The sequence below is a fragment of the Phyllobates terribilis genome, unplaced genomic scaffold (assembly GCF_046119375.1).
Source record: "Phyllobates terribilis strain yellow unplaced genomic scaffold, ASM4611937v1 Scaffold_8__6_contigs__length_399053987, whole genome shotgun sequence".
Lineage (NCBI taxonomy): Eukaryota > Metazoa > Chordata > Amphibia > Anura > Dendrobatidae > Phyllobates > Phyllobates terribilis.
The window spans coordinates 363,151,798-363,169,039 of NW_027362768.1; the positions used below are offsets into that span (position 1 = coordinate 363,151,798).

A 17,242-nucleotide genomic window follows, 5' to 3' on the forward strand; every position below is an offset into this window, starting at 1 on the left:
TCATCAGAAAAATTACTTATTTAAATCAGGTTCTTGTGTTACAAAAAAATGAATCAATTGCTAAATTTAATTAAAATAATTAACCTTGCAATTTTCACACTGGCCACTGGGGCTTTTTTAGTCTCATTCTACTGGTCCTTTCAGGAAGAGTTTACAGCAGACTCCTTATCATCAGAGGCAGGATTGCAATGACAGGTAACACTGCTGATAACACAGGATCCAGCAATCACAATAGGCGATATCATGGCTTCTCCTTTCTTCACTTTACAAAGGATAGGGTCGGAGTCTGTTCATTGCTGATAATGTACATGTGAATTTCCTGATATGGTAAAAGTGGCTAAAATAACCTCAGTGGTCAGTGCGGAAATTACAAGATTTTTTTTTTTGTATTTTTAATCCAGATTATGAAAAAAAAAACATTGCCAAAATGTTTTGAAAGATTCACATTTAACCCAAAAACCTGATTTAAACAATCTTTAATTTTTGGACGTTGATGCACGTAGAGGAGCTGATTTTATCTTACTATATTTATATATATTTTTATTTTCTTTCTCCAGAATTCGCCTTCTGATGCTCACACATTGGATGAAAACACCACGGAGGGCTGGGAGAACAGGATCCGGCTGTGGACTGACCAGTATGAGGAGGCCTTTACTAACCAGTATAGTGCAGACATGCAGAACCTTCTGGAGAGACACGTGCGCTCTAACAAAGACCTGGTTGGAAAAGCAGAGCTGTCCGAAACCATCAAGAAGACTGAGCTGTCTTGTAACAACACAGTCGTAGGATCTCAGATGCAGGTATTTGCCATTTTGCACTTGTCAAGATTTATACTTCCCTTGTTACAATTTTTTTTCTGTTTCAGTATGCTAACTTTTAGACATGCACTTAAAGCACACCTGTCAGCAGGATTGTGCTCAGTTAACCACATACAGTACAGACCAAAAGTTTGGACACACCTCATTTAAAGTTTTTTTTTTTTTTTTATTTTCAGGACTATGAAAATTGTACATTCACACTGAAGGCATCAAAACTATGAATTACCACATGTGGAATTATATACTTAACAAAAAAGTGTGAAACTACTGAAAATATGTCTTATATTCTAGGTTCTTCAAAGTAGCCACCTTTTGCTTTGATGACTGCTTTCCACACTCTTGGCATTCTCTTGATGAGCTTCAAGAGGTAGTCACCGGAAATGCTCTTCCAACAATCTTGAAGGAGTTCCCAGAGATGCTTAGTACTTGTTGGCCCTTTTGCCTTCACTCTGCGGTCCAGCTCACCCCAAACCATCTCGATTGGGTCAGGTCTGGTGACTGTGGAGGCCAGGTCATCTGGCGTAGCACCCCATCACTCTCCTTCTTGGTCAAATAGCCCTTACACAGCCTGGAGGTGTGTTTGGGGTCATTGTCCTGTTGAAAAATAAATGATGGTCCAACTAAACGCAAACCGGATGGAATACCATGCCGCTGCAAGATGCTGTGGTAGCCATGCTGGTTCAGTATGCCTTCAATTTTGAATAAATCCCCAACAGTGTCACCAGCAAAGCACCCCTACACCATCACACCTCCTCCTCCATGCTTCACGGTGGGAACCAGGCATGTAGAGTCCATCCGTTCACCTTTTCTGCGTCGCACAAAGACACGGTGGTTGGACCCAAAGATCTCAAATTTGGACTCATCAGACCAAAGCACAGATTTCCACTGGTCTAATGTCCATTCCTTGTGTTCTTTAGCCCAAACAAGTCTCTTCTGCTTGTTGCCTGTCCTTAGCAGTGGTTTCCTAGCAGCTATTTTACCATGAAGGCCTGCTGCACAAAGTCTCCTCTTAACAGTTGTAGAGATGTGTCTGCTGCTAGAACTCTGTGTGGCATTGACCTGGTCCCTAATCTGAGCTGCTGTTAACCTGCGATTTCTGAGGCTGGTGACTCGGATAAACTTATCCTCAGAAGCAGAGGTGACTCTTGGTCTTCCTTTCCTGGGGCGGTCCTCATGTGAGCCAGTTTCTTTGTAGCGCTTGATGGTTTTTGCAACTGCACTTGGGGACACTTTCACAGTTTTCCCAACTTTTCGGACTGACTGACCTTCATTTCTTAAAGTAATGATGGCCACTCGTTTTTCTTTACTTAGCTGCTTTTTTCTTGCCATAATACAAATTCTAACAGTCTATTCAGTAGGACTATCAGCTGTGTATCCACCAGACTTCTGCACAACACAACTGATGGTCCCAACCCCATTTATAAGGCAAGAAATCCCACTTATTAAACCTGACAGGGCACACCTGTGAAGTGAAAACCATTTCCGGTGACTACCTCTTGAAGCTCATCAAGAGAATGCCAAGAGTGTGCAAAGCAGTCATCAAACCAAAAGGTGGCTACTTTGAAGAAGCTAGAATATAAGACATATTTTCAGTTGTTTCACACTTTTTTGTTAAGTATATAATTCCACATGTGTTAATTCATAGTTTTGATGCCTTGAGTGTGAATGTACAATTTTCATAGTCAGGAAAATACAGAAAAATCTTTAAATGAGAAGGTGTGTCCAAACTTTTGGTCTGTACTGTACATTGTCAGGTGGGCGACATTACACTGATTAAAATGATACCTTGGTTGATTAAATCCGTCATGTGGTTCTTGTGTAATCGTTCACTGACCTGCCTCCTATTTTACCTAACCCAGCACTACTAGATGCATTATGTAAAATAGGAGGTTGGTCAGTGAACGATCGGTGAGCTGCCATAAGAGCATACAGATGAATAAGTAAGCAGAGCACCAGATAGAGCTCCCCCCACAGGCCGCCACAAAGCATGAGCATATCATTATCTCCAAACTGAAAGTAAAGATTACACAAGAACCACAGGATGTATTTCATCATTTCATCATTTTAATCAGTTTAACAGCGCCAACCTGATAGTGTATGTGGTTTACTGAGCACAATCCTGCTGACTGGTGTGCTTTAAGGGCTCATTCAGACATCCGTGCCAATCGGTCTGAGCACGTACATTTAATGCATGGACTGTCAGTAGCTCTCCTGTCTCGAGGATGACTGCATATATTTCTATGCAGCTGTCACACTCTGGTCAGGAAACCCCCAGCCAGTCCGTGCATTGTGGTCCGATCTCGGACATTTGAACGAGCCTTAAAGGGGGGTATCCCCCTCTCATATATTTATGGCACATCAACAGGATATGCCCTAAATAATAGATGTAAGTGCCACAGGCTCTGATTTCTATCTCAAGAATCTGTCAGTAAAGAACTTGTCAAGATTCCTATTAATTTATGTAAGAATTCCCAGCACCTCTCCACTAAAAGCAGAGTGAGTTGGTCGTCTCGGTCTTGCGGTAAATGCGGGTCCTATCAGTTGTCCCCCGGGGCGTAGCTTTAGGCAAAACTGACTCCGACTTGTGGCCAAGTCTATCTCGGCCTAAAGAGTTTCTGAACCCTTCAAAGTTATTTAGATAAGTGCTTGTATCTAGATTTTCTGATACCTGCTGTATGTACATCAGTGCATAGGAAAGCTGATAAATGTCTCGTTGCAGTTTCAGCTGGGGAGGGTGGCGCGTGTGCAGAAGCATCGTAAAATCCTGCGCGCCTCCAAGGACTTGCCGATAAACACGCTTGTGATCGAATACCGGGGCAAAGTTATGTTACGGCAGCAGTTTGAGGTCAATGGACACTTCTTCAAAAAGTAAGTACATAGTAATTGGTTGGAAGTTCTTGCATAGGACTGCTGCCTTACTTTATGCAGGTTCGTTTTATGGTTTGAAAAAAACATAAAATAAACCTGAGTTTTAGAACATTGACGCTACTAATCAATGTGAACCCCATTTATCTAATAATGACTGGATTCAACTATACCCTTAATTGGCTTTATTTTTTTCTATGACAGACCGTACCCCTTCGTGCTCTTTTACTCTAAGTTTAACGGTTTGGAAATGTGTGTGGATGCTCGGACCTTCGGTAACGATGCCAGATTTATCAGACGTTCCTGTGCACCCAATGCTGAGGTAAGAGGCAGCTCATAGGAGACCACCTTCATTTGTCTAGTAGTTGTTTCCAATCTCGAGGGCTTGCTAAAAGCTGAAGCTGTGCAAGCCGTGCACATGCCATGTGATGGCTGTTGGCCGTATGCTCTTTTGGATCTTATTCATGTCCCTCATGTGTGGACGCCTGGCGTGTGTTTACCATAACTTCTTAAAATCCACTTATCTGGAATAAAGGCCCGAGCAGAGTCCTCCTAATAGTGTATCTCACTTTTCTTATTCCAGGTTCGGCACGTGATTGCAGATGGGATGGTTCATCTGTGTATTTATGCCATCGCTGCCATTGCAAAAGATACAGAGGTCACCATTGCCTTTGATTTTGACTACAGTAACTGGTGAGTGTTTTCAATCCTCATTTTACAACAGGTGTCACTTATTAAAATTCAGTTAATGCTGCATTTACACATCTGTATATTACGATCCGATGCTCTGATGTGTGAATGCGTTATTAATGTATATGTTACACACACTATGGAGAACGGTATTGGGATACATTTTCATCATTGAATTCAGGTTTTTTATTCAATCTCACTGGTTACCCTGGGGTGTAACAACATCCGACCCCACTGCCCCTCCGGGGTGTAACAACATCCGACCCCACTGCCCCTCCAGGGTATAACAACACGTGGCCCCGCTGATCCCCCGGGGTGTAACAACACGAGGCCCCGCTGATCCCCCGGGGTGTAACAACACGTGGCCCCGCTGATCCCCTGGGGTGTAACAACACGCGGCCCCGTTGATCCCCCGGGGTGTAACAACACGCAGCCCCCCGCCATGCCATCTGCCTTTAATAATGTGACAGAACGGCCGGTGGTGCACAGGGGTCCTTTAATAGGAGCCAATGGGGTAACAAGCCCGTTCACATGACGTTTCTTCCCCCATCGCCTGTGAGTGATATTATTGAGAAGTGGAAAGAACCACCACAACTCATCCACGAAATGGAGACCCCATAACGAGCGGGGGGCCGAGTGCTGAGGAGCAGAGAGCAGATAAGTCACCACCGCTCTGCTGACCCCATAACTGCAGAGTCCAAACCTCCTGGCATACCATCAACACAAACACTGGGCCCTTGCTGTGAGTTTCATATCTGAGCACTGCCTGCAGCCATACACCACCAAGCACAATGCCGAGCGTCTGATGAAGTGGTGTAAAGCACATCTAACTTGTACAGAAATTGCTTATTCCAGAAAATTAGTTTGCCGCCTTTTAGCTGGTCAGTAATATTTGTGATGTAAAATAAGTGACTTTTTTGATTTGGTAGGCCAATCGTTAATCCATACGTCTGTCCTTGCCTATTGCAGCAGTTACAAGGTAGATTGTGCATGTCACAAAGGCAACCGGAACTGTCCTGTCCAGAAGAGGAATCCTGTCACCGGAGACCTGCCGCCTCCTACTACCCCTCCACTATCCATAGGCGCAGAGACGAGGCACCGCAAAGCTCGGAGGAGAGAGTTAGAACAGCAGGGTTTTGTGGTGGATGAAAGTGCCAATAACCAGACCGACGAAGCCGCAGAAGCTCCTGCCACCGATGCCATTACTGGTGACCATAAGGTGATGTCTGATGACAAGCTCTGAATATTAGTGAGGCCTCTAGTCCCACATACTTGTTACCCTATAGTATATATGCTGTGTGAAAGCCTTCCCTCGCCTGCTTTGGTTTTGTAGTTTGTGCGCAGTAACCTAAGTCTAATAAAGCTTTGTTCTCTGCAGATGGAAGTTGACGCGACCGTTAAATGCGAAGAAACTAAAGAGGAAGAGGTGGAAAAAGTGTCAAGGACGAGAAGGGTAAGTTGCCACTTTCCTGCCCCCAATTATTAGTATAAAAAAAGTTATACTGCTGCAGCGTGCTCGGTAATCGTTTTTTGTAGATTGTTAACCCATTGGTGACACCACTGTACCTTTACAGTAGAGAGCAGCTTGTTGACTCTGTGGGGTAGCATGCTGTGGTGGGGGGCCCTGTGGGGTAGCACATCCCACCAAGACAACATCTGCAAGGATGTATGTTCTCCCCGTGTTCGTGTGGGTTTCCTCCAGGGACTCCAGTCCCCCCCCCCCCCCCCCCCCCCCTGTGGACAGTGATGATATCTGTAAAGCGCTGCAGAATATGATGGTGTTATATAAGCAATCTACTGTAAATAAATGGACCTGAAAATGCTGTCAAATATATAAGGCTGGATAAACAGGGACCTTATGGATGGTCTGCAGCATGGACAGCGGCTGATCTGAGAGGAGAGATAATCTGCAGTGTATGTAAGCAGGTGATTATTGCGCGCACTCCTGCTATTTACCTGCTGGTACGTGTATATTACCGGGATATTGTGTTTCATTCAATAAAGGAGGCGCCCAACCTGGACAACCGCTTTCCTAACTGGGGACCTGATGGCCAGAATTTCAGTATTTCGGATCCTTATCTTTGTTTTTCTTGTAGTCGAGAGATGACAAGAAATCAGAGCTTCTTCTGCACATATCGGAAAGCGTTGATAGAAGAAGGCGGCGCAAAGATCAACCCGCGGAACAAGCTGCTGCCGAACCTGAGGCGTCGTCTGTTCCTGAAGTCCAAGTGACAGTAGATCCTACGTCCCAAGCAGATGATCCAGAGCCCGAACCTGAAAGTCCTATGGGCGTAGAGCCGGCACCCAACCCTACCCCAGGTGTGAACACGCGGAGATCCTCTCAGGCGCTGGTGAGTAAATGTTTTGGGATTTGTGTAAGTGCCAGGAACTCTTCCTACCATACTTTACTGCCTCTAATCGATGGCTCTCAGAGTACATAATTTAATAAACTTCACAAATCATTCAGTTGTAAGTGTGTTGCTGATTTGCTTCTTGATATGAAGTGTTTAGGGGTTGCCGCATGAAATTGTGAAATAAACCAAACTTTTTCTTATGACCTCTTAAAGTTTAGCTGTGCATACATACAATTGTATTAATCTGTTGTATTTGCTTACCTAGGACGTAAACACAGAGAAACCTGCCCCTAAACCAGTACCACCAAAATCTACCAGGCCTCGGCCAAAAAGCCGCATGTCTAGGTACCGCAGCGCCTCAGCACAAAGGTTAAGAAGGCAAAGGCAAGCAGTAGCTCAGCAAGTAGAGCTGGCGCCCCCGGTGCCAGAGGAAGGAACTGCAAATTCTGCCACAACAGAGCCTGGGAACACAGAAAATCTGGGATTAGCTGATGAACAACAAGGCTCAGAGTCCCCTGCAGTCATCCAGGCGGTGACCCAGCCAACACGGTCCGGCCTTAAATATCATAAAGCTAAAAAGGTTAGTAAAACTTCATGTTAAAGGGTTATTCCCAAGATGGTAAGTCACCCCATATCCGCAGAATAGGGGAAAATTTACTGATGTCTGGGGGTCCAACCGCTGGGATGCCAAGAACGGGGCTTTAATGGGGTGGAGGGGCTGATGCTGTCTATGGGACAAGTACTGTGCTTGTTTTCTCCGGCCGCCTAATAGACAATGACTGGAACAGAGGTTGAGCAATCATCTAAGGATAAGGGATAACTGACTGACTGTCTTGGGAATAACCCTTATAAATGCCATAATTGGAGTTGACCAACGTCACCAGCGCTTTGAAATTAATCCTGTGTCTTTCTTCTCCAGTACCTAGTTACAGAGTGGTTAAATGATAAGGTAGAGAAGCAGGACAGCCCCATTGATCACCCTTTGCGGATTACAACGGATCCCACAGTTTTGGCGACCACCCTTAACATGCTCCCTGGACTATCCCATTCCCCGTCCATCTGCACAGCTCCTAAACACTACATACGCTTTGTGTCTCCATTTATGCCAGAGAGGCGAAGAAGACCTCCAAAGGTGGATGGCACTTATGGATCATGCAAAAAGGTTTGTGCCGTTCTCATTTTTTTTACTCCAATTTGCTTTGATCAAAGTGTAATCTCCAGCTACAGGCACTTCCATTAAAACCTGCTGCTTATTTCTTTCTTCAGCGCTGGATTAAACAAGCCATGGATGACGATTTCTCACAGCCTGAGAGCTCCGCACCTTTATACCAAAGCAATGAGAACTCCACCTCTTCCAGGGATAATAGCCGAACCAATACAGGTATGGGACTGTGGTAGGAACGTGATTGCGCACACAGGATATTTCTTATTATCATGGCAATCTGACACCTGAGTCATATCTAGGACATAAACGTTTAAACAAGTTTGCTGATGACTTTTTTTTGCTTTTTGCAGAAACTGCAGCTCCCTTTAAAAAATGGAAGATGAAATATATCCTGGAAGAACATTCAGCGATGCTATCCAGTCCGGTGCCGTATCCCCCCGCACTTCCTAACTCTGTGACGACAGACTCTCTAAGTCCAATGCAGACTACACCCAGCTCTTCCCTTCCCGGCGAGGAGGAATCCCGATACGGATACGGACTTGTGTTCTCCCCCATCCCGTCTCTCGCTGCTAGTCGCTGTAATACTCCACTACAGTTTGAGGTAATGGACGCTGCCCCGTCCAGTGTGTACAGATCGGCTTGAGCATTTCTTCAAAGGGTTGTTCTCATAGCTTTGCTGATCCCGAGAACGTGACGATTACCGCACTTGCTTGGCTCAGCTCCTTTCATTGTCTACGGTGGAACTACGGTGATGGCCAAGTTCTGTATTGTGCCATCTCCCACAGCTTTACTCTTTGGCTTCCATTGATAATAATAGATCGCTATCATCACGTCGGTCAAACAACTGATCCAAGTAACACCCTGATGCCTCTCATCGAGGTCTCCATTGTTTTCACAGTGCACATGTAACCATAGCTCAACCAATGCAGGTTATGTTATTTTCTGCAAATACCTACTGGCTAAATGTTTAATTTACTTTGCCTTTTTCTAACTTTTTAATTTTTTTTCTTTAATTTTGATCCTAAATATCAATTTGCATTTTACTCCTAGAACATATCGTCCCCCGAGAGCTCCCCAGCGCACAGGCCCGAGTCCGTATCACCCGAGGTAGTTATAATATTCTATGTCAATTGGTCACAATGGGTGATTTGGGGAAAAGGTAGATGATTATATGTGTATTATTTTCCTTACATGAGAAATGAGCTAAAATCCTAACGCTCCGATCAGCATTGAGAATTGGGTCTTCAATACACAGCTATAGAGATTCAGGGCTTTCAATAATATTTGGGCTTTTATTTAAGCTCAAGCCCCCCACATGGGGCTAATAAATATAAATATACTAATCTATTTATATATAAATAAAGCGATTTATTTGTATCCAGACTATTGTAACAATCCCAGCTGCAAAAATAGTCACATACGGTGAAAAAAAATTACAGAACTGCTGTTTTGGGGAGTTTTTTTGCTCGCCTGTCTCCAAAAACTAAGATAAGTGATAAAAAAAAATCTAGATAATCCATCCAGCAAAAAAAAAAAAGAAAAGTCCTCATGCATCTCTGCTAGCAATAAAAGAGAAAAAATGGCGGTTTCAGGATAGGGCGATACAAACAAATGGTTAGAAAAAAAATATTTCATTGGATAAAAGTAAAAAAAAAAAAAAAAAAATGGATTTTATTGGATAAAAGTTTAAAAATAAAATGGATTTTATTAAATGTGAAAAAAAATGATTTTTTTAATTAAATAAAAGTTAAAAAATAAAGATTTTTATTGGCTAAAAGTAAAAAAAAAAAAATCTATAAAAATATAGTATCATACTGATCCCTGGAGTAAAGCCAACATGGCATTTATCATGCAAAAAAAAAAAAAAATTGACCACTTCCTACAAAATAAGTTTAACAGATACCGCAGAATGATGCCATAAAAAAAAAAATGATACAATTTGCCCACTAAAAAAATAAAATTAACCGTGCTGGCTCTTAATAAAAAAAATTATTAAAGATTATTTTTAAAAATTGCCAAGTCCTCAAAGCCCAAAATAACCGAATCCTTAAGGGGTTAATATAAGATTAGGTCCCCACTTGTGATTTTCTCTTCATAGTGTTCTTTTCTTCTTCCAGCCTGGTCTCCGAACGGATGCGGATGTACCAAAAGCCAGTTTCTTGGAGATATCGATGGAGAGTTGCCAGGAGCTCCCAACCACCGTCAGTACCGGCCCCGGCGATCCCGCGTCTCAGTCGCCCAGCGCATCTTTGCCGTACAGTGGCACATCAGAAGCGAGTGTTTTAGTAAAAGGAGGGGAAGGGTCAACGCTGCTAAGAAATTCAGAACAGACTTTCCGGACTGAGTTCAATTTAATGTATGCTTTCTCCCCTTTGAACGCGATGCCTCGGGCTGACGGCTCATTGCGAGGGTCCCCTATTGTTGGAGAAAGAAAGCCTTCCCAATCAGACATGTACTGTGGCTCTCCGGTGGAGGCTTATTACACAAGGCCCGTTTCTGGACTTTTGAAAGAATCCGCACAGGGATCTATGTCTCCTTGTAGTGAAAGGACTTATGAGGGAGTCAGATCTTCTCCCCAAAATCCGCCTCAAAGGAAAAAGGTAACTGAAATTGTGATTTCCACCCTGAGCTAATTTACTGGTATCCCTGGATGCTGAACGTGATTCCAGTCTGTATGGTGAGACAATTGGGCTGCGTTCAGACATTACAGCCGAAAATTGCTCCCAACATGCAGCTAAAATCGCTTCCATCAGTAATGGCCAGTAGGGAATGCCTGGAAACGTCTGTTAAAAAAAATGATGAAAAAATGTTTTTGCTGCTGTAATTCTGCACTTGCGATGTGTCAGCAGTGATGCACATGCAGTATGTGAACAAACCCCGATGGCCGTCTTCAAGTCAAAAGAATTAGCTCATATATTATTGATGAAAAATCCATGTAAAATTTGCAGGGACGTCAAGAAAATCTCCAGTGAGGAGTGCGCTCTCCGCTTTCCATTAACTGGTTTGACTGCTGAAAATAAGAATATTTTGGTAAAGTCAAATGCAATTATCATAATTCTCACCAAAAATCTCATTGAGCCATATCTGCATCGGTGCTTGTGTGGGGTGGTGTGACCACGACAAGCAAGGTGCAGAAAAAGCCAGCGGCATAGTGTGATGATGAATGATGTGTTGCAAAATTGAGCGTACACCTTACAGGTAATTGTCTGCCCAATGCTGGTTTCATGGTAAGTCATCTTTCCCGACTTAGTCACGCACAGGAAAGCTTGGCTCAGCCGACCATCCATATATTCTCTATGGGGAGAGTGGAGAAAGCGAGAATCATCTGGCAACGGCTTCTCTACCTGCAGAATGAGGATCGGGAGAATCAGGAGGCTCCATACACATTTACTGAAATCGGCGGGATTGATCGACTATTGTTCCACAAGTTGCTTTGTAACCCCACCTAATTGATACACTCCAAAGTAAACCCAAAAGGATAAAAGGCCGTCACCGCACAAAACCACTAATTTATGATACATTTATGTGCAGTATTATCCTGCCATATCAGCGGCCGTGTAATCAAGGAAATTGGGATTATTTGGCTGGCATTCACATCTCACATCCCACCAGAAAGTCTGATGTCTGCTAGTGGTGCCGTCCCCTTACATTTGTTTTCTTTCTGTGCCTGATTGCTATTTTTTGCGCTGTATTTGCTCCTACACAATGCAGTTTTTCCGTCGTCCTTCGTAGGATTAGTATCTTCCTTCATTCTGTCAGAATGTGCAATAATTAAGTAAATAACGATAATGATTTTTTTTTTTTTGACTTTTTCCTCTTCTGTCTCGGTAGGTGTCTTTGCTAGAATATCGAAAGCGAAAACAAGAAGCCAAGGAAGTGACGTCTTCTCCGGGCGGGGACGTTATACGCTGTGCCGGGACTCCAACGCGTCAGAGCAGCAATGGCTCTATATCTGACACGGACCTGCCAAGTGCTTTGCAGCTTCAAGCTCCATCTTCCCCACCAAGTGGCTTCTCGTCCCCCGTTCACCCCTCCACGCCTCAGGTTGAGGACATCAGCCCCACAGAAAGAACGGTTGGCTCTTCTTCCCACTGCAAGCCAACAGAGAGCATCAGCAGCCGATGGTAAGGAGCCCCCCATACTTGTCTCCAGCAGATTGTCACATTATTTTTTAGGAGCTTTGTGTTGACCTCTTGGTCAAGTGCACAGAAAAACTGTGCGGTGGCCATAGATGTACATCAGCGGGTCCAGCCGACCATCAGATGTGTACAGGAGGCTCCCAAATCCCTTTTCAATCATTCTTCAGTAGAGATTGTAGATTCATAGTTGTAACCTGAGAATGTATCTAAGAGAAGGAAGACTGCACATTATTATTTCTAGGTTCATTGCTTGTACCGCGAAAATGCCGATATGATGACCAGAGACTGGTATTGTGGCTTACATACCTGTGCATTTATCTACAGGATGGTTCCTACGTCGGTAGAACGACTACGGGAAGGGCAGGGGTTCCTGGAGCGGGTGCTGAGAAGTGGAGTCAAGGTGTCCCAAAGAGGAGAGATGTCGCCTTCCAGAGAGAGCAGTCTGGACAGAGAGTCGGGTACAGTCAGATTTTCAGTCGCCTGCCTTTACTTTCTCACCTTTGCCCGAATTGATCTGTTTGCTTTTCAAAGGAACCGGACGCCTCAGAAAAAAGCTATTTACCTGCATATATGGAGTTACTCTATAGGTAGATTGCTTTATAATGGTGTCCTGTCAACTTATAAAAATGCAGAAAGTTAACTTTATACCTCCTGGGAGGTCATGGGGACGTGCATGGAGCTGGTATAGTCACCTCTCACAGCACCGCTTATTATTCTGTGAGCTGAAGCTGTAAATGCACCCCGGCTCTGTGATTGACGGTTCACTCCGCAGCGCATCTGTGCAGATCTAGCTGTCAATCAAAGTGCGGAGGTGTGCTCTCAGTATATTGAGCGGTGAATGTAACCACTCTGTGCGCGTTCAATTTCTCCCGGTAGCCGGAAGCATTGTAATGCTAAGATTAATCTTATATCTCCAGGTAAATGGCATTTTCCTAGGTGAAAGGTTCCCTTTTAAAGGGCTTGTTCAGCTCTACAAAATTGATCAATATCAGATTGGTTGTGGGTCCGGCACTACTCGCCAGTCAGCTGTTCATAGGGGCTTTGGCGCCCTGTAACCTCTTCATTTTTTACATTGGCCGCTACCGAGTGTATGAAGAATAGTAAATATTGCAGCTTGGCCTGGAGTAGTGCTGAAATTAGTAACCACATCCATCCAAAGGCGTCCATTTTTTTGCTTTCAATTATCAGCGGTTTTCATGGATAGTGCTTGTACCTACAAAAGTGCATGGGGTCTTTCACATGTCCACAGTTTTTCAGGGACCGAGAGGTCTGCTCAAAATTTACAGACACACATTCGATTTTGATCTGTCAAATCAGCAATGCAAGTCTAAAGATCCGTGAAAAATTTGGACAGCTCCCTGATGCCATCCGATTTTCACAGACTGACAGGAGAGGGTTGAGAAACGTTTTTTTTTTTTCCACATATGAGAAAAACGGATGAAACTTTAACCAAACTTTGATAAACTGACCAAAATCGCTGATGAAATTCGGTCAGTTTTTTTTGGAAGTAAAAAAGAAACTGAATGAGGCCTAGAGATAAGTTGTTTCATTGGATACAAACCCTTTTTTAATGAGGCCACTCATTTGCCTCGAGCCCCGTTCCCAGTCCACCCATCAAGTAAGTTGTGTCTAAATGACAACGATTCAGATTTTCATAAAGATAAATGTTTTATTTGCAGAAGATGGAGAAGCTGAGATGTTGAATGTGGCTGTTTCTAAAGGACCAACAGTGTACAGCCCTTCCAGATACAATTATCCGGTAATCCTGCATCACATATATATCAACTAATTGATTTACTATTGGCAACTTATTTTTTTGTTATTGATCTATTTTCTCTCTTTTGTCTATTAGTTCCTGCAGTGTGATAGTCCTCAGTCGGAGCCGGTCAGTGTCCTCTCCCAGAATTCATCCCCTTTCCGTGGACCCTCAGCTCAGCCTGCTGGATTCGGCTACAGGACCCCGCAGAGGCCAGGACACGGCCACACAGAGACCTCTGTCATTTCCTCTTCTTTCTCCAGTCCTTCCCATATTACTTCCACAGACTCTCCCACCGCTCAGAGCTCTGGGTATTACAACAGTCAGCAGCTTTATGGGAGCAACGCCGGCACGTGTCCGCCAAGGAAAAGCTTCCATCAGCGAGGCCCCAGCCACGAGGCAAGTCCAGCCCAATTGCTCAGGACAGAATCTATTTCCTCAGACTCACAAGCCAGCACTGGGGCTTCTGCAAATTCCTCCACCCCCCAGGGGTCGAGATCAGACTCGAGAACTATAAGCATGTCAGGCCCCAGGATTAGCGCTGTGTCCAGTCCACAGCATTATTCACAGCGTGGGTCTGGCGTCCACCAGTATCGGCTGCAGCAGATGCAAGCCTCAGGAGTAAAAACTCAGACTGGCCTATCCTAGGACTGCTGCGGAGGGAAAAGACCAGGATAGCACTATCTACCCCCCCCCGCCCCAAGCCATTCCTGCACCCTAGACATCGGGTCTAGAATCGAAACAGGCAGAGGCTAAATTCGCTGATCACATCGGCTCCCTCACTCTCACATTGCAAGAAAGAGAAGACGTCTTGGGAAATCCACGAATTGATGAAAAAAAAAACAAAAATAATGTTTAAACCTATAATCATACAATTACTCGGTTTCTCTCTCTGTATCACCAGAAACCACTTGTAGTCACTCGTGCAGTAAGGACAATGTTTCTATCATGTTTAAAGATAATGGGGAAAATTTAAGGCCGGGAAAAGCGGGGGTTAAAGTACCTAAAATTGTAGCATCACGTTATAACAACAATTTTTTTTTGGGGTGAGGAAGGGGCTGCTGTGTCCATACTCTACGGATCTATCCTTCCCTCGTTGGAATGACAACATCCGGATTTCTGCCATCAGATTACGGATACAGGTTTTATTTTCCACTAGTTTTTTTTTAACGGAAGGAGAAGTGCAGTATATTGCCTGTGTTTTTTTTTTTCCACACCTGTTGCAAAACTACAACTCCCACCGTGCTCGGAGTTTGCTTTGCAACAGTTGGGGAACCACAGGCGAAGAAGGGGGGACACTGCATTAGGGGGCCATATTAAAATAATATACCGACTCCAGGTTGAATATAGGAACCTGCATGAAATCCGGCAGTATCAGTAACACCTGGCTTCCATGTTTTATCGTAGGCATTCCAGTGCTAGTACCAAGTCGTTCCTTGTCATATTTATTTTGTGTACACCAGTGATTCTGCAGAATTCAGTTCCTGGGCCAGTTATACCTTACCTGCTGTACATATAGACCAGAAGCAGCGCTACACGTGTGTAGCCAGAGCGTGGACCTCAGGCAGATAGCTGTATATACGTGCGCTTGTAACAACTGTACACGGGATTTTCATGTTCCAGGTAAATGCTGCATTGTACTATGCTGTAAAGTAATTGACACCATAATGATATCTATATTTTTCTACTTTGGGGGGGGACGACGACTACTTTTTGTTTTTATTGCTTCAAATTTTTTTTTAAATTGTGCCCAGCGGCGTAAAATCTAGAGTCCATTTAAGGTTGGTGAATATTTGCATTGGTTGTTGGGTCATGGTCTCCTAAATCTGCCCATTTATGGCCGAGTAGATATTCGATTTCCGATGCGAGTATCGCTCTAACCAAATACAAATGTCAATCTGATTTATTTTTCGTATATATTGCAGCTCACCTAGACGGATATACATTATATATATATATATATATATATATATATATATATATATATATATATATATATATATATATATATATATATATATATATATATATAATCAGTAGGAAGTCACTCACAGGGTTGCTTACCATAAATCTTGGAAAAACCCCAGCTCAGCTAACAGTGAAAATTACTGTATGGGTTTGTTTGGTTTTATTTTGTGAAGACCTCCAGGTTATGTCCACCCTGAGCACTTCTGGGTACCAGTCTGCACCATCTTGGCGCTGCTCGTTGAGCTTTGCACTTGAACATGTCACTTTCCCTGTCGCACATATTGACTGAAGTGACGGAGCAGCAGTGAAGGGGTTTAGGTCCTACACAGAACTGCACTTCTTCATTTAGGTGATCAGGTTCTAAGAGTACCTTTCACTTCCATAAATATCTTAATTTTTTTTGTATCTGGTGTAAATGCTGCTGTTCTCCTGAATCCGGCGATGTTTTTCTTTTGTTACTGCGCCTCTCCCTTCCTGAGATATGGCCCTCTCTTTCCTGTAAATAAATCAAGTCTTGTTAGCCAAGTGGGCGTGGTCCTCAAGAACACGACCCTGAGGAGCTTAGTAACAAAAAATACTGATATAGAAGGAAGGGAGAGGCACAGACACAAAAGAAAAACATCGCCGGATTCAGGAGAACAGCGGCTTTTACACCAGGTAGAAATTGCATATTAATGCCATGTGTCCAGGTCGCCTTTAAGCAGGAAAATAATCCTAAAAGGGCTCCTTGCTGGCCGTTAAAAAAAAAAAAAAAAAAAAAGATGCAAGTCCTCCGATCTTCTAACTGCTCCATCCAATCATGTACTTGAAATATTTTTAAATCTGCAAGAAAAATCCACAAAAACAAAATTATGGGAATATGGTAATAAATGTTTAATTTTGCTGCTCCTCTTCCCTTTACAGTCTGTAATGTAAGTGTCCGCCATCTGAGCGTTAAATTTATGCTTCATATTTTTTTTTTCCCCTGTGTTTTTATGGTTTAATTCTGTGGAGTGGGGGAGGTCAGCTAGGGTTGTACTTTAAAAGTCGCCTCCACCCGCTCTCCAGGTAATACGTTTTACGCCGCCCTTCCCCGGGACGAGTAACTGAGCAGATGCTTTTATTTAATTTTATATCCAGTTATAAGCATTGTATGCTAGCTAGAAATACGGACGTTATAATCTTCGGTGCTACAGTGACTCCATAAGATAATACTGTGAGTCTTTACCTTCTCCGATCCCTTCGCATCCCCTTCCCCTTCCATTTTTTTTTTTTCTCTCTCTCCAGGTCTCTGATCAGCAGTTGTCCTTTTATTACGTTCGTCATTTCGGTTTCATTTGGTGACTGTTACAGAGTATCGACCATTGAATTAACAATTGTGTCCCTTCTAATAGCAAAATTTTATTCAAAATTTAAGCAAAAAAAACATTTTTTTTTTTTGTAATTTTATTTTTCTCCTTCTCTTTCAAATATTTTATTTTTTTAAATAAAAAAAAAAAATAAATAAA

At 43.3% G+C, this 17,242-nt stretch overlaps 1 protein-coding gene across 3 annotated transcripts in view; it reads left to right on the forward strand.

Moving 5' to 3' along the window:
- SETD5 (SET domain containing 5) overlaps positions 1–17,242 on the forward strand; it is a 73,034-nt gene extending 55,792 nt beyond the window's left edge. For all 3 annotated transcript variants that reach the window (XM_073644787.1, XM_073644789.1, XM_073644788.1), the window contains exons 9-25: positions 558–800; positions 3,538–3,686; positions 3,888–4,005; positions 4,267–4,376; positions 5,343–5,592; positions 5,752–5,826; positions 6,470–6,724; positions 6,993–7,307; positions 7,647–7,889; positions 7,994–8,108; positions 8,243–8,493; positions 8,943–8,999; positions 10,010–10,492; positions 11,724–12,016; positions 12,356–12,489; positions 13,711–13,790; positions 13,884–17,242. In XM_073644787.1, coding sequence (XP_073500888.1) covers positions 558–800; positions 3,538–3,686; positions 3,888–4,005; positions 4,267–4,376; positions 5,343–5,592; positions 5,752–5,826; positions 6,470–6,724; positions 6,993–7,307; positions 7,647–7,889; positions 7,994–8,108; positions 8,243–8,493; positions 8,943–8,999; positions 10,010–10,492; positions 11,724–12,016; positions 12,356–12,489; positions 13,711–13,790; positions 13,884–14,435 — 3,723 coding nt within the window. In that variant the 3' untranslated portion in view covers positions 14,436–17,242. The remainder of the gene's footprint in view (positions 1–557; positions 801–3,537; positions 3,687–3,887; positions 4,006–4,266; positions 4,377–5,342; positions 5,593–5,751; positions 5,827–6,469; positions 6,725–6,992; positions 7,308–7,646; positions 7,890–7,993; positions 8,109–8,242; positions 8,494–8,942; positions 9,000–10,009; positions 10,493–11,723; positions 12,017–12,355; positions 12,490–13,710; positions 13,791–13,883) is intronic.